Here is a 26,222-nt window from a genome sequence, read left to right as displayed (position 1 = left end):
TTGTCCCTTAAATATTTTCAGTCTTTCAACATTGGACTGGAGTTGTTGTAAGAATGAGAACTGGAGCTCTATACAGTCCTAAATCCTAATTTATTAGTTTCTCTATTTATAAAGGTTTATTTTACAGCATAAGCAAGCAAACAAGCCTCTCTCCCTCTTATTCACATGAATATATTGTCCCATAGGCAGCCATCAAACCTGATCAGAGCTCAAGTATTCTGTGAATGTTTTTATGATCATTATTTCCCATATACGAGGGCAATTCAGAAATAAACCTCCATTTGGTTGTCAATGACAGACACTCGCAGATACAGAACTTTTATTATAGACATTAGAAACTACAGCATTACTTTTCAACATAATCACCATTCATATTGAGGCACTTATCCTAATGTCTTACAAGGTTTGAAATTCCTTAGTAGTAGTCGCTTGGTGCCAAATCTGGGCTATAGGGGCAAGTGATCAAAAGCATCCCAATGGAACTTCAAAAGTTCTTGGGTGCATTTAGCAGTGTGCGGGCGAGCATTATAGTCGCTATCTCCGCCTATTTCTCACACCTCAAACGGAGGTTTATTTCCAAATTGCCCTTGTATGTGAGAAATTTTGTATTGCTAGCCATCATTCTCTCAGATTATCTAGAATGGAAAATTGAGTGTCTTAGCATATCTCTGAAGCTATTGGAATCAAAATTCGTTGTAAATTTACAATGAACAAATTTCATTGCATACAATTTTAATAATGCATACATAGAGTAATGGCCACTCTGTACATCATAAAGAAAATATATCTTACAAAAGGTAAGGTGCTGTTGTTTTGCACATTTCACATTTCAGAAATTTAAACATTTGTATTAATGCTATTAACATTCCAATATACTGCAAGCTGTATAATGCTTCTTTAAGAGAATACTTAAATGAAGAGTAACAGTGTTATATAACTGATGCTATTATATTTAAATAATATCCTATTTTCCTTAAGATCAGTTACAACTTGAAATGCATTGCGAATTCCACACTGTTGTTACATTTATTTCCCATATTTATTTTGTTCAACTCAAGAAGTTATACATAATATTCTTATCTCCTGTATGGCTAATATATTTTAATGAATGCTTTTTATCTATATTCAGTGCAAGTAGTTAGAAATGTTTCAAGTCATTTCAGCAAGAAACAGATGTGTGGATCTGAATTTATTTACCAGGAAGAAGAGGAAGGACCCCAAGTTGATTATCTTCCCTTCCTTCTTCAGTGAATGTCTGACCATGAAAATGAACAACATGGATGTCTTTGGGTCCACCCATGTTCAGCAAATGCCAGTGGACATTCTCATCTTTGTACATCTTCAAGCCTTGCAACTGGTAGGAGATTCCATTGATTGCTAAAAATAAAAATATGACCAGATTAAACAAAAAGCTTTGCAGTTCAGTTTAATATAGCAGGCATCAGATTAAAAATGTGTAATATGGAAATCCAATAGCATTGTGAGGATCTGGGGGAAAACTTCTCTTTTTTCTCCTAGTTCTCATTAAGATTACAACTGCTTTTAAATATAGTAGTGCAAGGAGAGATGGAAAAAGATATTTATTTTTTAACTGCTTTGTTCACAAATATCCAGCAAAGATTGGTCTTAATAAAATATAAAATAGACCATTCAAAATAAGCCAGACTAAAACAAAATAAATAAAGTTAGGCACTGTAATACCAGAAAAATGAATGACAAATTCATCTTGCATTTTTGCAGTAACATGGAGCTATCTTCTAAGCTTCTAAAAATTATGATATAGCCAACTTTGGAAATTCCAGTTGAAGTAGATATATAGTTTAAATGTGTATTTTATTAAAGCAAATTATACAAACCTTCTTGACCAAACAGTTGTGAAAATCTTGATTTTGACTGACTAGAAGACCTAGAAGGTCCCTTCCAACTGTTATTCTGTTATTTGAGAATTGTGAAAGAGCCATAGTAGGAAGAGAAATAACTGAGAAAACAATTTAGACTGTGAATAGCTCCACAGATGTTGGTGCTACAGTCAATTAGTTCTGGATTAAAAGGAGGAAGACCCAGATTCTAGTACATTCACTTACACCGCTATGCAAGCTTTGAGCCAGTCAGTCTGGCAGCCCAACATACCTCAACAGATTGTTATCAGAGTAAAATAGATCTTATGCTGTGCTTTGATATACTGTAACTATAAAATAAAAATGCTATGCTAATATAGTCGTGTTAATAAAAAACTTTTACTGAAAATCTCAGTCACAGAACTCTTAATATTTGGGAGCTTTATCATTATTAGTTGGATTCCACCTTTTCTTTGGAGATAATGGAGCATGGTGATCACATGGTTAGGACGCTGGATAGGAGGTTAGCAAGTCCAGTTTCAAGACCAAAATGTTGTTGTGGGGCATAGCTGAGCTCCTGTCTTTCACTTTAGCTCCTGCCAGGGGCAGGAAGGGAGCCCCCATGCAGCCATACCGCAGGCAACGGTGATGTCACTGGCTAATCCTTTCAACCCGTAAGTCCTTCAGTACTTCTGACACAAATGCTATGCTATAGGAGTTCAAGGAACCATTCATAGCAATCCCTCCTTCTGTTCCTACCTTCCATATCTACCCAGTAGGATAGGGCGAGCTAAGAGAGAGGGAGTATGCCAAAGTCACCTTTAGGAATCAAAGATGTATTTTTTTGTGCTTCTCTTCAAATAGCATCTCTGTAATTTTATTTAAAAAGAAAACAAAGGTAATGACAGAATCTAAGAAGTGGGAAAGAATCTGATCTGTATACTTAATGTAGTTTTAAAGTTTTTTTATTTAGGATACAAGGACTAGAAGAGAAAGCAAAATCTAATAGATTTGCTATTAACACAAGCAATCAGTTAATAATTGACTTAATTGTTTTAACAATGGATAAATACAGGTCTGCGCTATTATCAGGATAAGGAAAACAGAAAAAAAATATATAAATGTAATTCTTATATTCTTAAGAGTCGTGATGGCACAGTGGTTAGAATGCAGTATTGCAGGCTAATTCTGCATTACACTGCAGGAGTTCGATCCTGATCAGCTCAAGGTTGACTCACCCTTTCATCCTTCTGATGTCGGTAAAATGAGAACCCAGATTGTTGGGGGCAATATGGTGACCCTATAAACTGTTGAGAGAGTGCTGTAAAGCACTATGAAGCGGTATATAAGTCTAAGTGCTAGTTCTATTGCTGTATACATAAAGATAACATTGAGTAGACAGTCCTATTATGTTGTCGTTAGCATGAAAATGATTTATTGCAACTGGAAATCTTATACAAGAGAAATGAAAATAATTTCTACCAGGAAATGTGTGGCGAGACTGGATTCCTGTAAGTTTCTCTACACGAGTCCTTTTGTTAGATTTTTCAAAGTACCAGCTTCTCTCCTCATCAAAGACCATAAAAAGCAGGACAAATTCCCTTATGTCTATTGGCCTGTTGTAATTGTCAATTGTGCCTTTCTGGCAGATCAAAATAGGTCCAATCAAACCAGAGTGAATATCTTTTTCCTGCAAAGTATATTTTAATGTAATTTATTTTTCAAGTTAAAAAAGAAACACAAAATGAACACTAGTAATATTTAGTAATATTACTAAAATGAACATTTAGTAATAGCATATAATTAAAAGTAAAAATAATTAACCGAAACCCAATATGAAAAATAATTATTTGGCAATACAAACAAACATACGTATATTTAATCTTAAAGAAAAATAAACATGAATATTCAATTAATATTTCTATACAAAACAATATACAGTATGTACTAAGAGATTATCTGCTTGGGAAAATGTTATTAATATAGCTACTAAATGGTGATGAAATTTGATTCCATTTCTCCTTCATTAGAGGTTTCAAAACTATTTGGCCTACAAAAAAGTGGTCAAAATCTAGGGAAAAGTATACAAAACCTCAATACGTGACCCTATAATCAATGCTGAAAAAATAAACAGAAATCGTTCTTTTTCATGAAAGGAATTGCAAATCTAAGATAAAACTAATAAGCAAAGTGCATATGCTAGAAATACATAAGCATATATACTTCTTTAAGGTTAAATAAAGGCATTATATGATTATTAGGTTTTTTTAAAAAAAATATTTTATGATATTTATCTTACCGGATTTACACCAGAGTAATAGGCCCATGATCTACATATTTGATTTTTGTCTGTTGGTCCTGACCGTTTGGTGACATGCCAGACATATGTGTATGTGCCATTTGGCATGATTGCATCATCCTTTTTGAAAAACTCAGGAGACTGGTCATCATAGCTTCTGCCTTCGGAAGATTTCTCATAAAGAAGGCCATGAGCATGAAGTGAGTATGGTCTAGAGGCCTTATTTCTGAACTGAATCTAGAGAGTTGAACAGTCAATGATTAATAGGGAGGTTAAAAAAAACTATGTCCAGAAAGTTTCAAACATTTGCAGTTTTTTAGCCCCTTTCAGAAATTGTAGGGTATTTCAAAGGACCATGGCATACACTGAAGCTGCAAACAAGTTATTTTATGAAATGTGATTATACAGTATACCTACATTTCTTTTTTTATTTAATTTTATTTTTATTATTTTTTGCTTATTCTGTATATGCTCAAAATGACCAATAAGGATAAACAAAGGTCCAATCAGCAACCAACAACACCAAAGCAACCAATTAGTATCAGGCATAAACAATCAATCAAAGACTAACCCTTACCAACTTGCACAGTTGAAAACCATCTCAGCTGAACAGCAATCAGAAATTTGGACACCTGGCTATAAAGTCAGGAGCCTGATAAGTTCCTGTTCAATTGTCTATGATCTACATAGCAGACCACCTTGCCTTTGAAGATGCCAACTACATTTGTTGGCGAAATATCAGGAAATCTGTTGTCTACATTATAGTCACTAAACTCTGAAGCGCAACACTATCCAATAGATACCGATTGGGAAAGCCTACATCAATATATTAAATCCAATTTATTTTTTTCTTTGGATCCTGCCACATAAATATATGTGAGACTTGCCCCAAAACAGATTATGTATCTCATGTACTGCATATACAACATGTTATTAGTTTCACTGGATCTCCATATAGAGTATATACAAAACTATTCTATACAGGTAGAATGTGATTATACAGTATACCTACATTTCTTTTTTATTTAATTTTATTTTTATTATTTTTTGCTTATTCTGTATATGCTCATAATGACCAATCACATTTAAGGACCACTTATTCAGCCAGCATTCAAACTGAAATGGTAATCCTTGTAATAGCAACCATTGTAGCATCCCCACAATAACATGATTATAATTCAGGTATTTGGCAATTGGCTCGCAATTACAACATCACAGGGGTGTTTATGTAATTGCCATTTGCAACCTTCACTGCCAGCTTCTGACAAGCTGGTGACAAGTCAGTGAAGAAACTGAAACAAGGTTTCAAGTGGTGACCACATGCTCTTAATGACAGTATAGGATTTGTCCAATGACACAGCCATGGACTTCCAGAACTGTCAGAACTGCATTCATTAAGAGGTAGAATCATATGATATCACATTTTATGACCAAATCTCTTAGCAACGGAAATTCCAGTCTCATTTACTGTTGTTAACCAAGGACTGTACAAGATTGACTCAGAATATTATTCAGACGGTACTGAAAATATCTGGTATTATATTGTACTTCTGTATCACCATACACAATAGAAGTGAATTGAATTTCCTGAGTGTTTGCAGGGTGTGCAAAAGTACAAAAAAAATTGAAAATTTGTGATATAACTTGGGAGGAAGGAGAGAGAAAGAGAATACAATATCTTAAATATTTAAACATTTAAATAAACAATATTTAAATATTGTTGTAAATGCCATACGCATAAAATAAATTAGAGTACGTTTAATTTATTATTTTCTATTTTGCTAGATAGACACATCTCTTAGAGTTAGAGGCCTGTTCTGGCAGTTTTTCCTTTTTACATCTAACATGTCTGTTGCCAGTGCTTTTTTTGTAAAAGAAAAAGGTGCCGGAACTCACAAATGTCATACAACCTGCCTTGCCTACCCTACAAGGTTCCATCCAAAAAAGGTGCCGGAACTCCGTTCTGAGCGTTCTATGAGGAAAAAAAGCCCTGTCCGTTGCAGTCTAGCAAGTGCTTCCTCCCTCCTTCCCCAGGGCTTCCAGAACTGACTATATAGGACTGAGTTTGAGCACAGGTTCATTCAAAGTTCAAAGCACTTCAAAGAAAAAGCAGTCTCTGAGGAAAGCTCAGACTTCCTGTAACAGAACAGATCTGTCAAAAAGAGAAAAGAAGCTCAGATCACCAGCTTCTTGCATTTCAACATTTGTTTCCGGTACGCTAGTTGGCCCTATTTCTGTTGGTGCTCATCCCAGATAATGTGAAAAGCACTGATCTGATTCCAGTACTGTCCATGGTAAATGTTTGTTACATCCTTTGTATAAATAATTTAATTACTTAACATATACAGTAGTTGTAAGACACAAAAATTTGGAATGGGCTTTTTAGAATCTGAAATTGATTCCGTTTTATTGCAGTTCAAATATTTTTCATGTTTAATGTTGTTAAAAATCCAAGGTATTCTTTTATTAAAATATTGTGAACATAGACTTACTTGAATTACATCATCTATCTCAGCCCTAATGAGAGGACCCAGTAGACCAAGTGGTTCTTCGTATTCTCCTCCAGTTCTAGGTGTCTGGAAAGTATCATCAAGATAACTTCGGAAAATAGCTTTTTTGAATATGGTCCTGGTTGCGCGATTTCTCACTGTACTACGGATATGGAAGATTTGGGGAGGAAAAACACTGAATTTTTAAAAATTTGCATATACTATATATTAAGTACTTGTAGCTGTAGAAAGAAAAATGGCAGAGTAATAATGGAAAAAACATATCAAAGCTTTTATTTGAATTATGATATTCATTGTATTGTCATAATACGATTTGGAAAAATCTAAATTTAACAAACTATAGTTGGTCAGCTAGAGGCTTAGATTGGATTTGGCATTTTTGTCCACCTATCACAGGGGTGTCAAACTCAATTTCATTGAGGGCCGCATCAGCATTGCAGTTGCCCTCAAGGGGCCAGGTGGGTATGGCCAGGGTGGGCGTGGCCTACTGGGCGGGCGTGGCTAGAGTGCATATGGCCTACTGGGTGGGCATGGCCAGCTCTACATCGTTCTCATCAAGGGTGCCTATGGAAGCCTGGGCAGGAATGGGACAGATCTGAGGGTCTCTGGCAGAAGGAGGGTCTCTGGCCAGAGCCAAGGCAGTGGTGGCCGTTCCTTCACTGTTTCCAGGATGGCTTCGCGGGCCACATGAAACCACTTTGCGGGCCGGATCTGGCCCCCGGGCCTTGTGTTTGACATGTCTGACCTATCAAGTACTTCCCTAGGGTGTGGAATGGGCAGATGTTGTTTATTATTGTTGTTGTTGGTCGCACAGTCAGCCAGATGTTTAGATTGAATTTTGCATTTTTGTCTGTTTCTTATTAATATTATGGTTCATCACACTATCAGTCAGATGTTTAGACTGGATTTGGCATTTTATTAGTATTATTATATTTTGTCTTAATGTATTATCTGAACCCAGACATTATAATTTATAAATCACAGATTATGAATTATTATGAGTTGTATTAACTCAGCCAATTGCAAACCATTATTATCAGGTTCATTGTCACCAGTGACATGCTCAGATGGCTTCATTGTTGAAGTGACTATTCCTATCTTCTCTTTGCCTAGGGTCTGTATGTTTGTTTTTATAATATTTATCTTTTAATGTGTTTTTATTTTGCATATGTTGTTTTTATCCGTTCTTTTATTTGATTGTTATATTTATTTATTTATTTATTTATTAATGGGACTTATATCCCGCCCTATCTCCCGAAGGACAGGGCGGCTAACAACAATAACATATAATAAGTACAGAAATTAAGATAAAATTAAAATTAAAGTCATCTGTGCAATAAATTAAAATTAAAAATTAAAAATAAATCAGAGTCACTTTGTGTGAGCTATACAAATTTCATAAATAAATCATTACATTATTCAGTAATGGGTAAGGAATTTAGGGGTTACTGTCACATGTACAGAGCTTGTATTAGTTTAGTAGCAGGATCCGTGGTTTGGGCATGCCTGAGTGTATTGTTCTCTATTTCTGTTTGAATAGTAATCTCCATGCTTCTGCAGATTCTTCAGTTTCAAATTTAGTTCTTTGACTAACAAAGGGGGCACCTCTTTGATAAACATAAATATGAATCCCAGCTAGACAATAGCCTGTTCCTTTTATTTGTGAATGTTTAATATCAAGAAAATATTGAATTAATATTTAGTTGTTTTCTTTTTCTTAATGCTAGAAGTTAATAAACACTTTTATTATACTTACACAAAATGATTAATATCTAACTCCTCTATGAACTAAAAACTGATTTACACAATTGACTGACTTTTATTTAGAGTACAGTCGTACCATGCTTACATGAAAACTTTGTCCCACTGTGTTTGATAGGTGCATTTTCTTCCTACCTCGTGCTATCTGAAAACATATTAGACTGTTAGAGCCCAAGGTGATTTTGAAGGTAATAGAAATTAACATCCTGCCAATTTACAAGGATCTTGTCAGTATAACATCAGTTGTCCAGCCTAATTTAACTCTTAAAAGAACTCTTAAAGTTATTTAACCAGCTTAAATAATTCCAAAGCAAAACAAAAATCTTATCTCTTGAAGTAATCTATTTGTTATTAAACAACTAATTGAACAGTTCCTTTAATTTTTATCTGAAATTTGCTTCACTATTATGCCCACCTGGTTTTCAGTTCAACCAATCATTACTCTGGCAAAAGAACAGGAGCTGATAAATGAGTAAGCCATGACTCTCCTACAATCAGTGCACAGTTTGTATATGAAAATATATATTTTTCTTAATGTTTTCTTTCCTTTAAACATATTTATCTTTTTCAATTCCTTCCCTGCTTTGCAGTTCAGATTCTTCTGTTTTCCTTTTGGCTGGGAACATACGACAATAGTTTATAAATTATAGTGCCTGGATTCATAAAACACTGTTGTGGTTCTTACATATCGGGGTTTGGGGCTTCTTCAGAATTAGCTCTAGTGTGTTCCCATGCCATTTGTGTTTGGCTGCTGAGCAGTTAATTTCTAACTCAATTCCAAATTCCAAAAGAACAAGACCAAAACACAGATACTAAAACAGGGTATATTTTCGTGACACGCTATCCAAAAAATTCAGTTAAAACGTACACCCTATGATCATAATACTCATCGATTTTTAAACAAATAGTTCGGTAAAACTGTTTTGAGTTTATAGAAAATAGAATTTTCAATCTACAACAAACCTCAATTACATTTTGTTTTATAAATTAAAATGAGTTGTACTGGATTTAGATGACATCAAACCATAAGAGCCTTGGTGGAGCAGTGGGCTAATGCCTCCTTAAGTAATACCAGCTGCCTGCAATTAGTGCAGGTTCGAGTCCCACCAGGCTCAAGATTGACTCAGCCTTCCATCCTTCCGAGGTAGGTAAAATGAGGACCCAGATTGTTGGGGGCAATAACCTGACTTTGTAATAATGCCGCTGGGGGGGGGGCAAAAAGCCCTAATAAGCAGGCATATACATAGAATGAAGGCTATTGCTAAGCACATTGATTTGTGCTTTAGATTGTAAGCCGCCCTGAGTCTTCGGAGAAGGGCGGGATATAAATGGGATTTTAAAAAAAAGATATTAGAAAGGCTTTGGTGTGAATGAGATTGAAAAGAATCTTGGAAATCATTATTCCAGGTCAGAGTCCATAGTTCTATATTTGTTATCTTTCTGTGGTAACATCTGAACAGTCCAGTTCTTCATACCTGGCTCAAGTTTTAACAGCATTTCTTTATAACAGTTACAGCCTGTTCATGGCTTAGAGATTCTTTAACATCTTAGTATGTCATTGTTAAACCAGCAATATGAAATTGAACAATAAAAATAAATAATTCAGTCAAACCTTTTTCTGAAGGGTGAGTAGTTCCACAACACTTCTTCTGCTGCAATGTAGTACTTCCTTATATTTCCTCTGTTGATAGTACGTAGGTAGTGTCCAGCTATGTCATCAGGATTACGTGCCCTATTACTGTCAAGTCGAGAATCTGTGGTATACGGATTATCATAATACATTAACTCATATTCAAATGAACCACTGCTACTCTCATCATTGTCTATATTATCAATCTCAAATTCTTGATAGTCACCATCTTCCACTGGAAGACCTATTGTAACAATTGGCTTATCGTGCTGCCGTGTCAATTTGGCATCATTTAGCAACTTTGTGTGGTTGGGTATATTGGAAAGTTGGGAGTTGTTGAGATTTCCAGGTGGGACTAGAGGCTTGGAAGTCCTTGGAGTTAAAACATTTGGCTTTTTTTTCTTTCGTTGGACTTTTAAAAAAGGTCGAGATACATTGATAGTGCAGTTCTCATCTTTCTGAGCTTCATGTTTGTTATTAATTCCTGGTTGGAACATGGCATTTTCTTGATAAAATGAGGCATTTCTGCTGCTGTTCTGGAATTTATTGTCAGCATCATTAGTGATATTGTCACTTTCCTTCTTGTGGACAACATTCCATTCCATCTCTGTGTTTTTAGGGAGGCATTTCTTTCTCTGGTGAGATGAACTTTTCTGAATTTTTGTAGTCTTTGAAATTGTTGTAGAAATAAAATTATCTAATGTGGCATTTGAAGTCAAATTTTCAGACTGTGGCATTATAGAAGGTACTGAAACAAGATTTGGCTTAGATCCATTGTTTTCCACTGTTTCTTTATCAGCTGAAGTTATATTTGTTGTAACTTTGGAAAACTCAACATTTGCTGCTACTATTTCTTCTTCTTTATAATCATAATCATATGAAAAGTAATTGGTTTTTGAGTTATCTAAGGTAGAGTCATTTTCTGTACTAGAAAGAAATTTTGTGTCCTCACTTGTAATGTTGAAAGCAGAAAGATTTCTCTTTTGTTGTACATGAAAGAGTAGAGCATACATCACTTTAAGAGCATGCAAAGTTGCCTCTGTCAAAACTTGTCTTTCTCTCTTTTTATCCCAAATATCTTTTTCAAATGTATTTTCTTCTTGCTCCTTCATGGAAGAGATTATTTCAAGAGACATTAAATCTTCTATATCTTTGCTCTGGAATCCTCTACCTGTTTTTAAATATTCAGCAGCAAGCATTTGTTTGTAGCTATCTGAAATCTGAGTAATATTCTCTTCATTTTGGCTTTTCTTAGATAGCAAGGTGCCAATCACTGCAGTGATATTTGAAATTAAAATTTCTCCTGCCGAAGATCTATAATTAGCATAGATCGTCTCAGATGCAGTTACACAACAATCATTTTGAGTTCTCAATTCTTCATTATCATGCAGAGTATCACTGCTCTTTGTTGGCACTAGATGAGAGTTTAAAGATACATCCCCAGAAGTATAGGTATCTTCTTGTATAGCTAGAGCTGTGAGATTCAATTCTTCTTCTTCAGCAACTGACCCATTAAATGATCGAAGCCCAAGCATGGAAGCTATCATTAATTGCTCCTCCTCGTCCTCCTCCTGTTCCTTGCTTGATTCTTCTTGACTATCCTCTCCATCGAAAAATCCAAATTCTTTTGCTATCTCATCTGTGTCTTTGTCTGATACTACACTTCTTTGGTCCTTTTCTTTGTTTTCTATTACTGGTACGTCTGAAGAGCCATAACTGACAATGTTGGCAAGAATACCATCATCATCTTCTTCCTCTTTTTCATTTCCATCATCATAATTGGCATCCAGAAATCTCAGTCTCATGCCATTGCTCATCTCACGGGAACCCCATGATGACAGAAGCCAGGTTCCTACAAATGCAAAATAATTCATAATAGATAGATTGTGCTTCATAGTTTGCTTATATTTAATTACTGATGTTAGTTCTGCAGTCCATTAACAATGTTAGTACATAGACTAAATTAGTACGGTAAATCCAAATCCCAGGGGGTGCGAAAACTTGGGTTTTCAAAATTATAGTGTATATGCATAATTCGCTGCTATTATTTCAGATTTTTGTAAGGGGTGCAAGAATATATTAGAAGCATTCTAGGGGTGTGGGGTATAGAAAAGGTTTGGAGCCGCTGCACTAGGAATTGTGAGAGACATCCAGAATAACTGGAGAATACTAGGATAGGAAGGGCTTTCTAACATGCCATGGCAATATAACAGATACCAAAAAATTAGAGCTATAAACACAACAACAATCACAAATACTGTATATGATACCCATTACTCCCTTAAAGACAGGAAGGGGCAAGCTGAGGCTTCACAACAGCATATAGTCCTGATTTTTCTTTTTCTTTTAAGCTTTACTATTGTTTTATTTTGAGGAAAGATACAGTATAAAGTCTATAGTTAGACATTATATCAGTATGGAACTACTTATCTTTATGCAGAATAACCTAGCTGCCCTTCTCCTTTTCTTCAAGCTCAAAGTTGGATGTCTTCAGAACTCTGTGCGTCTCTCGGCTATAAAGGACTTACTAAGAACAGACTGAGACTAAAATTGAACATGAAGCTGTTGTTGATTCCAGGAGCTAGACTTTGGAACTTTTCTGTCATACAGTATGTGATCCGGACAGATTCAGATTCAGAATCTTAAGGTTCATATTCACAACTTGGACATTACTTCTGAATCATGATCATGTAAAACCAGAGTACACAAAGTAAGTTGTATGTTTCAGTTGATAAACCAGGCATGTCATTCAGGGCGAATGATCTGGCATCATTGAAATATGCACTGATAACCACAAGGTTGGATTATGAAATAAATTCTTTGGAGGGTGTCTGGAAACTCCACTGGCCTGGAATTCAGCAATACAGGAGATAAATGACACAAAGCACCATTTTGAAACACTTGCACTGGCTATTGACCGTTTCTCAGGTTTAATTCAAAGTGCTACTATAGTAGCATATACAAGGCTCAGGCCCAAATTACTATATTGTCTACTGCATGCTCAATTGATCGTCTTGTGTGCCACAAATATATTTCATATACCGGTAAATAACTAATTCTACCTTCTCCCTAGTAGATCATATACCCAGAGGTCATCCCCTTGCCTCCTTTCCCCTTGTAAGGGAAGGCTTGAAACATCATAAACCCAAGTCTTTCAGCACTTGGAAAATGTTGTGGTCATGGTTTTTAAAATGTTTTTTTCTTCAGATTATTAGACTAAATGTTATTGTCAACAGATATTTATAAGCTCCCATAAAATGGAACTGGGAAGAATTTACATGGTATAAATATATATAGACAAAGTTAAAAAAAAGAAATTCTAGAAAGTAAAATCAGAAGGAATTGAGTGAATATAATAACAAATGAATATTCTGTCACATAAATTGGATTTTTGCACACTCATAATCAGAAAGAGCCCTGTGCCCAATTTAGATTTCACCTATAATTTGGCAATGCTTATTTGTTTAAATTCATGCTAGTTTTATTTTAATTCTCTTCAGTGTTTTTATGCTATTTAATGGAATTTGTGCTTTTCTATACTATGAATTTTATAATGTTTTTAATAATATTGCAAGCTATTCTGATAGCTCAGTTATAGAACTAGCTATACACTCTGAAAACAAATAAAGAATCAAACACAAAGCTATTATTATATACCTAGATTGTCCATGGTTACAGTAGCTGATTCACCACTCATGGGGAAAAGATTCAAAATATCTTGATGTTTTTCCTTGAATAAGAAGGTGTGACCAGAAAGATGTACTGGAATAATCTCATCCATTGTTCCTACACTGATGAGGTGCCATTCAACAATTTCAGACTGACGAAACCCCAAAGGATCTGTTCTATCCGATGCATAGCCATTGAGTGCTAAAATAAATTTGAAAATGCAATTAGGAGTGCAATCTTAAGAACAGCTACTCAAAAAACGAGTTTAAATAGTTAAAGAGAACCTGTTCCAAGATAAGTGTCCTTAGAATTAAAGACATAAAATTAGAATTGGAAAAATAGTATATTTTCCATATTCATTTTTACTTTTATTATTCATTTAATTTTAATGATGTTGAGTTAGCACAGAACAAAATAATGACTTAGGCTACTACTCACTGTACATAACATTGGACTTGTAAAATTTGGGGTCATCTCTCTTAACAGTGGAGGAATTGCTGCAGTATTTCTTGATATTGTCTTCCAGGTACCAGCTCTTGTTCTCATCAAACACTGAAAAGACAGCATGCTGTTCCACATCAGCTTTTTTCTGCACAGCAATAGGTAGAAAATAGATCTAGTTCAACTGACAGAATGATATGCCATTTGACATACATTTCCTTGTTTTAAAAAGCAGCAGTATAACAATATAATTTATAACGTTCAAATGAAATAAAGCTGGAATGACCAACAAAAGATTGTTTAAAAACAGATAAATAAAATAATTATTTGTATACAGAGATAGCCTGGGTATTATTATCTGTGTCTTGTCCAAGGTAGATTGTTCAGATTGCATTTGAAGTAACAGATTATATGAAATCTGATTTGGGTTTAAGGAACAGTTGGGAGTGCTGCTGGTATATTGCTTTCCCTCTTGCCCATAGCATTGCTGCATCAACTATTGGATTCCATGGCTGAGATGGCAATAGGGTCCCCAAGACTATTGGTGCATGGCAACTCCAATGTGCCATCTAGTGACACTGAATGCAGGGCAGCTCAGGAATTCATGGCCTCTATGTCAACTATGGACTTTCTCAAATTATCAATAGCCCAACCATATTAGAAGCAGGGCTTTTTTTGTCATAGAACGCTCAGAACAGAGTTCTGGCACCTTTTTTGGATGGAACCTTGTAGGGTAGGCAAGGCAGGTTGTATGACATGTGTGAGTTCCGGCACCTTTTTCTTTCACAAAAAAAGCACTGATTAGAAGCCACATGTTAGATTTGTTTTTTTCTCTCAGAGCAATTGAGATGTGATCTGGCAATGGAGGACATCAACGTCAGTCCATTGTCATGACAGATTGATCCCTAGTTGCAAGGAGACATAGCCCAGTCAATCGGCCCCCTCATGGGGATTTATAGATCCAGGGGGGTTTCAGAGAATGCTTGGGGCTTTTTCTGAGTATCTGGTGGATGGTACAGCTGAGGCCTACATGGCTGCATGGAATGGGCAAGTGGCTGAAGTTCTCCCTAAGAACCAGATGGCCCCTTATTCTGCTGTTATTTAGAAGGGCCATAAAGTCACAGCTCTTCACCCAGCCTTTTGGTGGGGGAGAGGGATATGCCATTTACACTTGCCATTTTTTATCTTTTAAATTTACTACAAAGTCATGGTCTGGGAAGCCTGACAATTCATATTGAAAGCCCACATTGAAAAGGAAGACAGAAGCAGTCCCAGCGTCTGTGGTTCCCCAGTAAATGGCAACTGTAGAGCCATAGTGTCTCTGAATTTAAGTTGTGTCAATCATTCTGCACTCTCAACTTGATGTAGTTGACAATACCTGTACCCCCTTGCTGTCGAGCGCCTTGCGTTTACAAACCAGAAGTGGCCCAATCAGTCCTGAGGCAATATCTCTTGTCATATCCACAGCACTATGATATAATTTAGTAATACACTGAGAATCCTTTGCTGTGGGTTCATCTGTATCAAGCACAGTCCATTTATATGTGTAGACTTCTCCTGGTTGAACGGCTTTGCCCTGAGTTATATTCTCTAAAACATAAAGGCAAAAAAGATAATGTAAAACATGGGTAAGGAACCTGCAAATCTCTAGTTGGAGGCTTAGTGCTCATTCCATTCCAACACTATGCCAGTAAAAGCAGTTCAAAATTAGAACCAGCTACAAAATATACTTCATTGGATATATTCATGTGGAGTGTAGGCAGCTGTCTGCCAGTTAGTTGAACGACGATTCCTGCTTTGAGCAGGTATTGGGCTACTCACCAGAATGAGCCTCTCTTTCTGATTCTTGGTATATACAGTAGCTTATAATTAATTGAAAAGCTCTTCAAATAGATTTCCATTTTCTTTTTATTATTCAAAATGGAGCCAACAAAAACATCAGACTCATGCTGAGGCTATTGGGAAGACACACAAGTAATCAGAAGACAGCAGAGAAGGAAGGTAGAAATAATTCTTAACCAACCTTTGGAATCTGAAGGATAAATAGCTCCTTCTGCATCTTTTAAAACGGAAACTCCATGCACATAAATACTGTAAGGTCGAGTGGCCAAATTTTTGAATACAATCTGTTTAAAGCGGAAATCCAATATATGTTTAGCATCACAGAACTGCTGGCTTTTATACAAGAATTTAGCTAGCATCACCATCATTTTTATATACATTCCCATTTTCTAATAAAACAGTAAATAAAATCTAGTAAAATCATGCAGCATAATAGAACACACTGACAGTTTCAAAAATTATTTGGCAAAACGCTTTGGCTCTCTTGTGAGTGGAATATCTACCTGGTATATATTAAACAAAGTGATTTTCTTTCAGACTTTCACACAAGCTTAAAAAAAAGTTAATATGACTCTTAAAGCTCCTAAAATGTTGTGCTGCTTTAATGAATAATGACAGGTACTGCTCTTACACAGACCTATTAAATACCACAAAAAATCTATGAATAATTAAAAGTATATAACCCAACATGAGTCAAGTTGCGCCATTTTAAACATGAATGAAACTTATGGTTTCAAAGAAAATCCCTGATGATGTCACAGTTCTTCTTCCAAGCTATTTATTTTATATCCAGAGAGAGGACCACCTATATTTGTGGTTGGTATCAAATAGAAAAGCCAGTGGCTGGAGTGTAACCAAGAAAAAAATTCTATTAGGATAATACTTTTTTATATTTATGGGTTTTTAAAATAAAAAGCATATAGATACAGATAAAGATATGTGTCATATATATACACACCCATACATATACATATGTACATATGTACATATAACCACTTCCATTTCAAAAGAATGCTAGTAGAAAACTCTGATCTTAGGGTTTCTGTATCCTTACTTGCAGGAAAATAAAGTAAAATTGCCACAAAATGAAGTGTAAAGCACTTCCTGTTTTCACCATAAATACAAAGATGCTTGTAAAGGTCAATTACATTGCAAAAATACTGTATATGTCACTATATAATTCAAACTCAGTTAAAGCATCAACAATAGTAATTTTTTTATGACATATTCTTCCAGAATCAGTGTTTTGTCTGAATAATTATGATTGCCCAGACAATATTATACGTGAATACAGAATATGCTTCTCCTGAAGAGCTTTAGCTTAGGGAAAAGTGATGCAGAATTAAAATGATACTGGAAGTTCTTTAAACAAGAGAATTGACTTTATTTTTTATATTAAAAGAACAATTACCAGTGCCTAAAACAGGTATGTGTATAAGCCAAAGCTCCCCAATGCCTGCTAAAGCTTTTATGCTGTTCTTACAGCCCTTCCTTAAGTTGGCAGTAATTTGTAATTCATGATAAAAAGAACGTATATTTTTTTTAAAAAATGGAATTGTTCATATTCATTTTATTCAATTAACTTAAATTTTGAGTCCAGTTATCTGCGCGTTTCTTAGAGTGAAGCCCATAACATCTTGGGCCTTGGCTCAAAATAGGGTGCACATCCTTGACTTATGAAGAGTCACTTACCATATAATAATAATACCTTTGTATATAATATCTTTGTTAAAGCAACTATTATAAATCATAGGTGTAACTGATAACCTAAATGACCTGCCCAACTTTTAAATTTTGGACCCTTTCCTCTCCCCATAGCCATTAATATTTCATTAGTCCTGAAGCTTTGTAGATGTTATAAGATTATGTTGAAATATATCATTGTTTTCTTTTAATTTAGACAGTTGTTATTTATTTTATACAGTTTATAGCACTATCCAACTATCCCTGTGACATTATAAGTATCCAGGTTTTACTTTGTCACAGACGATGCCAAATATCACTAGTGTAAAATAAGTGCAAAATGTCTACTGAAGATTTATTATTTATTAGTTTATTTATTTATTTATTATTTCCTGCCTTTACTATTTTTGCAAATAACTCAAGGTGGCAAACATATCTAACACACCTTCCTCCTATTCTTCCCCACAACAACAACCCTGTGAGGTAAGTTGGGCTGAGAGAGAGTGACTGACCCAAGCTCACCCAGCTGGCTTTTATGGCTATGGCAGGTCTAGAACTCATTCTCCCACTTTCTAGCCTGGTGCATTCACCATTAGGCCAAACTGGTTCTCATAGTGACCAAACTGCTCTTATAGCTGGTCCTCACTTAAAGATGGTCATTAACACTGGCAATTCTGTTGCTAAGCAACAAAGTTGTAAAGAACAATGTCACATGACCATGATGACTTACAAAGTAATTCCGGTTGCCATTGATAAGGAATCCCACACAGTCATTAAGTGTGATATTGTGAACTGTGGAGATACTTCACTACAAGGATGGTCATAAGTCCCACTCATTCAGCAGTATCGTAACTTCAAACAATTTCTAATAAGTGGTCACTAAACAAGGATCACTCGTGCTTCATTTTAGGTGAAGATACTGAAACTCATTCATTTGAATTTACTATTACCAAGAATAAGACATGAATAACATATACATGATAAATACATATGTGGCTACTGATGTACGCAGATAAACTAAAGGCTTTTACAGAGAAAGTATTCTGTCATTGTAAACTCCACAAGAGACACATGGTTTAAATTACAGAAATTAAATCTAACTTTCATAGAAATCAATACGAACATTTATTCATTACCAAGTCTCTTTACTTTTCATTGGCAGTTGAATGTGACTAGCTTAGTCTTGATATCAGTTAAGATTATACAGTATATGTATTTTGGATAAGCAAAATATATTTAAAGCTAATCCTATTACTTGGTGCAAATGAAATAAAATGGGATTGTAATCTATTTACCTTCTACTTGCTCATCAGTACTTACACTTATTGTGTCTCTGACTTCAGCTCTGATAACAGGGCCCAAAATTCCACGTTCTTTGGGCCAAGTGGTATAAGTCGGTTTACTGAAGCTGCTGTCTTTATATTGCCTGAAAACAGCCTTTTTGTATTTCTTGCCAATAAAATTTGAAAAATTATCCAGATACTGAGCTTTATATCTCCTTTAGAATTGAGAAAAGAAAAAGAATAGACCTTAGTAAGATTTCTTATATATATATAAGAAAAATTTACACAAATATGAGCTGTCACTGTTGTGACTACTGCATGTCGATGGCCTTCGGTTAGGCCGAAACAGGAAATAAAGATTTGTCCCATGTTTGGGGCCTAGCAAGGTAACCTAAATAGTTAACAAGCATTATATATATATATATATATATATATATATATATATATATATATATATATATATATATATATATATATATATATATATATATATATATATATATATATATATATATATATATATATATATATATATATATATATATACATATACGTCTGTGTGTGTATAATCTAAATAGTTAACAAGCATTTAACATATATATATGTTAATGAAAGAGTTAATTAGCAAGGTCCATTCAAAAAGCCTTGACAAATACTTAAACATACATTTGCCTTGCCTTCCAGCTAATATAAGAGAGAAAGAACCCCGTGGCTCAGGAGGTTAAAACACTGCCTGATATACAATCAGCCCGGGTTCGAATCTCAGATAAAGGGTATGACTAACTGATGAGAACATAAATGAGTTCGAAATGATCATCTTAGCCTCCCAAATTCTTTATTAGCAATTTGAATAATTTGCACAAATAATGAGCTGTCATAAGTTGACTAGTTCCTGTGGATAAGCCCTGAGCCGGGCCAAAACAGGAATGAAAGAGTTAATTAGCAAGGTCCATTCAAAAAGCCTTGACAAATACTTAAACATACATTTGCCTTGCCTTCCAGCTAATATAAGAGAGAAAGAACCCCGTGGCTCAGGAGGTTAAAACACTGCCTGATATACAATCAGCCCGGGTTCGAATCTCAGATAAAGGGTATGACTAACTGATGAGAACATAAATGAGTTCGAAATGATCATCTTAGCCTCCCAAATTCTTTATTAGCAATTTGAATAATTTGCACAAATAATGAGCTGTCATAAGTTGACTAGTTCCTGTGGATAAGCCCTGAGCCGGGCCAAAACAGGAATGAAAGAGTTAATTAGCAAGGTCCATTCAAAAAGCCTTGACAAATACTTAAACATACATTTGCCTTGCCTTCCAGCTAATATAAGAGAGAAAGAACCCCGTGGCTCAGGAGGTTAAAACACTGCCTGATATACAATCAGCCCGGGTTCGAATCTCAGATAAAGGGTATGACTAACTGATGAGAACATAAATGAGTTCGAAATGATCATCTTAGCCTCCCAAATTCTTTATTAGCAATTTGAATAATTTGCACATATATATATATATATATATATATATATATATATATATATATATATATAAACACCAGAAACTTGCATGAGTGGGTAAGTCAGTTGGGTAAGTCAGTTTTTACAAATCTACATGATAAATAACTAGCATATGTGCAATGTAGTAAAAAAACCAGAGAAAAGTTGTATAAATGGATATCTAAATAAATGCAGAATCAGATGATGGACCTTAGACCTTCTAAATGCTGTTGGATAGTAGCACTTTCATTCCTGACTATAGTCAGACACTTCTCTTATTTATAGTGACAGACAGCTGCAAGCAATATAAATCCTTCCACTCCCCACCATCCAGTCAGAGATGAAGAAGCTTCTTGGATGAGAAGCAAAACATCTTCAAAGAAAAACAAGAAAGTCCAGTTGCCTCCTGAAAAAGCACCTTTGGGACAACCTTACCTGGATGACTGAGAATCTCCAGACATTTGACGCACTGGATAGTTAATCCAGGACAAGGCAATTAGTTTCAGAACAAAAATGAAAAAGTGCTACAAAATAGAATGCTTTAATCTTCCTCAAATATTTTTTTCTTTTCAGAATTGCTCCCTTCCCATTGAACAAAGTTTTAAAAACTGTATTTAAAAACTGAAATCGTAGCAAGAGATTCTTTCTGTGACAATACAATATCTTGAAAATCTCAAAGATCTTTTGGAAGATGTTTGTGACAAAGAGATTTTAATTCCTAATCTCAAGAAGTGAATGAGATGATGACTTATTGAAAAGAGAATGGAACTGTGACAGTACTGTGAATGAACTTGTACTATGAATTTTTCATTCTTTCATTCTGCCACTTTGTTTTCCCTGCATAATTGTATGAAAATAAAGAGATTAACTACGTAATATGAAATGACTTCTACATACAATATAACAATAATCAATTAAGAAGCAAGAGAGAGGTTCATGCTTTACAATTTAACAGGATGAGAATGTGTTTCACTTAACTGATATGGCCTACAAGTCCTTGGTTTGTGATAAATCCTATGAATTTTTATGGCATCATTTCACCCTCTTAACCACATTCAGTCAAGTTACCTGTCAACACTGCTAGGAATTTCTGGAGCATAATCCCAGGTGATTTCTTCTGCAGCAATGAAGTAGTCCCAGTTTTTAATCATTCTCACTTCTTTATAGGATAACCTTCTTGTTAAAGTATCTGGTTTTCCACAGTCTTTGATATTTAGATAACCATGCATTCCAGCTAAATTAATAAGTAGATGGGACAAGGATAATAAAACATATTAATGGTTATGGTACATGCATATCTACTTGCTCTTCATGTTGCCTTTCAGACTGTTCAGATTAAAAATAAATATTGCCCATTTTATATTAAAAATGTTTGTTTCCATGAAGCAACAAGAATTTCTCTTAAACCCACAAAAAGAAATCTATGAATGATACATAATTCGTATACATTTAAACAAGTTAGTATATGTGGAATTACAGAATTATGTTCAAAACTACTTTTGACAGTTTAATTTTGTGTTAGAGACCCTTTCAGTGACCTGATGTACGTTCACAAAAAAAAGTATCCTCTAGCAAAAAGCAACTGCATATAAATCAGGCATTGTGATATAATAGGTATGGGTATGATTTATTCTTGATATATGGAAAAAAGTAGAAGATAAAGCAGACATTCTTAATCTGTTTATTCTAATGTGTTGCACTCCAACTCCCTTCATCTCAACTCATCTACAACTAGAGGTCATAAGTTAATAGTGACTAGATCAAGCATGTCTTCTCTGGTGCCACATCTCCCTATGGAACATGTCTCCCCGCTCCCCAAGATCTGAATGACCAGGAATCCATGAAGGACAGAATCTGGGTTAGTATGTTTTGCAAATCTGTTTTAATTATGTACTCAGGGAATTATACTGCTCAAAAAAACAACACAATGTACTGTATTTAATAGTAGGATGTCTTATCTTGTGTTCCCTTTATTTTTTTGAGCAGTATATTTGCTTCCCATGGTGTTTTGTTGATATTTTATTTTGTGCTGTCATGTTCTATTAGCCACCCTAAGTCTTTTGGACAGTGGGTAGCCTTAAACCTGACAACAGAAAGAAAGAAAGAAAGACATCATTCAGTGTCTTAACGTGTTCTTTTGTACAACCAAAATGATCATAATAAATAGGCATTTCTAGATTATATATATATATATATATATATATATATATATATATATATATATATATATATATATATATATATGTGTGTGTGTGTGTGTGTGTGTGTGTGTGTGTGTGTGTGTGTGTAATTTTTTTTGGATTGCTAACAAAGAATTAAAGGGAGATTATATTATATATATAATCAGTATACCTAATAACCTATCTGAAGATTTAAAAGAGAGCAGGTGGTCTAACAATTTAGAGTTGGAAATTGGTTTCAGAAAACTGGGTGGAACCAGGAAAAAGAGATAGGTAAGCCTAAGATGAAAAAAATAATCAGATATAATGAATGTGATTAGTCTTTCTATATTCATTCATTTTTCTCTTCTAGCATAATCCTAGAGCAAAAATAAACCAATATAAATAAACCACAACCATAGCTTTGAAATGCTGGAGTTACAGATTCTACACATGTAGGACTTAGGTATGGCAGCTGTCATATAGAACAAGTTATTGTTCCTGTTGTTCTGGAATCATTTTGCAAATTGCACCTCAGATTACTAGTACTGTCTCTGGAAAATGATAATTTAGCATGAGTTATATACAGAGAATGAACTTTTAATTGTAGCTGCACAGCTTGCCTGCTAATAAAGATAACCTTGCCTTGTTGATGCTTTGCAACCAGAGAAGATATTAGCCATTTTCCTGTCCTGCTCACTGACATGTTGGCTGTTACTGAGGCACCTCCAACAAGGTTGATGGTTGACACTTTGTAATGGTTTTGTTCCAAGGTCTGTCCATTGAAGTGGACAGAGAAGATCTCAGGAGTGGAACTCATTCCTATCAAATGCCAGCTAATATAATCGTAAGCACAAGCCTGAATGTCTGGAAGAAAAGAACAGCTGTTGTAATTTTCATAGAAATGATTGTAATTTCATTCTAATCAATAATATGGAAGACGACATACCAGGCAAGGTTCCATTAGCATACCCATTAATTGTGTATTGGAGGGAGGACTTTTTGTACCAGTTCTTACTTTCATCAAACACAGCAAACATCAGCACATATTCTCTGTTGAATAGTTTCTGTGTACCATCTGCATTCAGGCTTCCTAAAAAGAAAAGAATAGGACATTGGCAAGATGGAATAAATTATCAAACACTACAGTAACTTCTTGAATAGCAAATCTATTTTAAATTGAAGACCTCCAACCTTTCACTATGCAACCTAACTCTTAAGGGAATTGAGGATCAACACAGATTAAGGATAAGTGGAAGGTTACAAAGATTACCTAAAACAAGATTATCTATTATAGAGGTGGGCAACCTTGGCTGGCAGACCATGGAGCCCCTCACCTTTTATTTCTGGTCCCAGAACCTCCAAGACTATACTATCAAAATTCAGCTAATTATCATGTGCTTTAAACAAATAACAAATCATCACACCTGAAAGATGAACATTGAATTTACTACTTCTATTAACTTGGTTAATTATTTCATTTCAAAAATTCGTATTAGCAGCTGATCATTTCCTCATTGTAAAATCACAACTGAACTAAGGGGCAAACTGCATTGTCTATTGCAGATGCCATAACTTCAAGTCTCAAATATGGAAAAGCTAGCCATAATAGCATGAATATGAATTGTTTATCTGCTTCATGGCCACCAAGACAGAAAAATGTAAAGGCAGGAACCAGTGTCTGCCTGATAATTAAAACCCTTTAAGGTTTCGAACCTTTGTGCCTATTGCATGTGTGAATCTCACTTCTGCTCTAAGGAACACAATGTCTTAAATCAGTGGCCCCCAACATTTTGGGCACCTGGAACCAGTTCCATGGAGAGAGGTTTTACACAGACCAAAGGGGGCATGGTTTGTTTGTGCTGCCTGCATCTTGCAGGTGGGGTTTCATTTGTTTGCATGGCCCAGTTTTGGCATGCCATGGCCCAGCCCACAGCCAGGGGGTTGGGGACCACATCTTAGATGGGCCCTGGAGACTTCATTCAAGCACGGATTTTGCAGTAGTAACATAGGTTTACCAATAGAGAAGAAGCCTATACAATTGAATATAAAATATATATTTTGGGGCCTGAAAAAGACAATCTGTACTGTCAGAACCAATATCTCCTCTGCTATCCACCTTTGATAGCAGATACAGAGTCTGGTAGCATCCTCAAGATTAAATAGCTTTATTAGGGTGTACGTTCTTATTATCTGTGTGAAGTGAGCTGCACATTTAATTCTGAAGGTGGTACTAGGCTCAATGTCAGTATTGTTTCCATGCATTTATATGGTTCTTCCTGTCTAATTACAGAGACCTTCTCGGATACAACATAAGCTTTTGAAAGCTAAGTAGCAGAATTTCCAATTATGTAATAGCCTTTATAATTCTGCCTTGAACTTTGTAAAAAAAACCCTATGAAGCATAAACATTAAATAGAAATACAAAAATGAACAGAAAGATAGCATATTACAGATTAATTCCAGTAATGATTAACACTTGGAAGAGGCTGCAGATTCTTTAACACATTTTATTACCTTCTTTACATATCAGCAAAGCACCAATGAGACCAGAATTAAAGTCTCGCACCAGATTTACATGTGAGTAGTAGGCATAAGTGAGACAGGGAGGATCAGCTTCTTTTGGCCCAATTTCTGCAGTGATATTCCATACATATTTGAACGACTGGCCTGGAGGCACAGCATCATCCAGTCTTTCTATATCTGATGTCCCATCAAAGTATGAAGACCCTTCAATGACAAAGGAAAGAGGTTATCATGATTCATTACCAACAGTGCCATTGTAAAATAAATTTATGTACATATGCATGTGAGTGGGCATGGACACACGCTTGTTACTTATATTATGGATCTGGTTGCAAATTGGGTCATTTATTTTACAATGGCATTGCAAATATGGATTAAGATCTCCTTCTATCACATATTTCAGTCAAGAGGTCTTCCAGTTCTACTCTCCTCCCCCTTATTTTAAATAATGTTATTTAATTTTATTTAGATACTTAAAATATTTAATTAATTAAAATATTTAATTATATTTATAATTAATATAAGTATTAAATATTTAAAAATACTTAATATTAATATTTAATAGTTGAGCCTTAGGATTATCCTCATTCCTGCAAACTCAAAAGAGACATAAAATATTCTGGGCTGATTTAGTGACCCTCCTTCAGCTGATCAATGAGACTGTGCAAAAATATAATTCCTCGGTGTCCTGAATCACTTTATATAAAAATGAAATAAATTGTTGGCATCCCCTTCCATGTTTACAGTGTGTATTGAACATTTTTCTTTGATTTTGTGTCTGTGATGGGGGAACAAAACCTAAAGTTTTATAAATGAGGCAAAACTGACTGAAAATGGAAGTGACCTTGTAGACTGAGCAAAGAGCTGCTGCCTTGGGAATGGTCAGATAAGAGACAGCGTAGCCCACAGCTACAGTTACAGTATCACTTGAAAAAAACTATGAACATTTTTCACACTTACAACCATTGCAGCATCCCCATGGTCACCTAATCAAAATTTGGATGCTTGGCAATTGGTTCATATTCATGATGGTTGCATGTCCCAGGATCATGTGATCACTTTTTGCAACCTTCTGACAAACAAATTCAC

At 35.0% G+C, this 26,222-nt stretch overlaps 1 protein-coding gene across 1 annotated transcript in view; it reads right to left on the bottom strand.

The window, feature by feature from the left end:
* The window catches only part of F5 (coagulation factor V), a gene marked incomplete at its 5' end in the record, with an annotated part of 39,492 nt that overhangs the window by 8,328 nt on the left and 4,942 nt on the right, over positions 1-26,222 (bottom strand). Inside the window, 14 exons of the mRNA XM_081327729.1 lie at positions 1,198-1,377; positions 3,321-3,528; positions 4,138-4,374; positions 6,630-6,789; positions 10,021-11,890; positions 13,696-13,908; positions 14,146-14,296; positions 15,527-15,738; positions 16,172-16,274; positions 18,994-19,171; positions 21,517-21,682; positions 23,253-23,474; positions 23,557-23,700; positions 25,125-25,337. Of these exons, the coding sequence (XP_081183855.1) occupies positions 1,198-1,377; positions 3,321-3,528; positions 4,138-4,374; positions 6,630-6,789; positions 10,021-11,890; positions 13,696-13,908; positions 14,146-14,296; positions 15,527-15,738; positions 16,172-16,274; positions 18,994-19,171; positions 21,517-21,682; positions 23,253-23,474; positions 23,557-23,700; positions 25,125-25,337 (4,257 nt within the window). The remainder of the gene's footprint in view (positions 1-1,197; positions 1,378-3,320; positions 3,529-4,137; positions 4,375-6,629; positions 6,790-10,020; positions 11,891-13,695; positions 13,909-14,145; positions 14,297-15,526; positions 15,739-16,171; positions 16,275-18,993; positions 19,172-21,516; positions 21,683-23,252; positions 23,475-23,556; positions 23,701-25,124; positions 25,338-26,222) is intronic.

The sequence above is a fragment of the Vipera berus genome (genome assembly GCF_964194415.1).
Source record: "Vipera berus genome assembly, chromosome: 4".
Lineage (NCBI taxonomy): Eukaryota > Metazoa > Chordata > Lepidosauria > Squamata > Viperidae > Vipera > Vipera berus.
The sequence above is the reverse complement of the archived record's forward strand: the minus strand, read 5'-3'. Positions and strand labels throughout refer to the sequence as shown.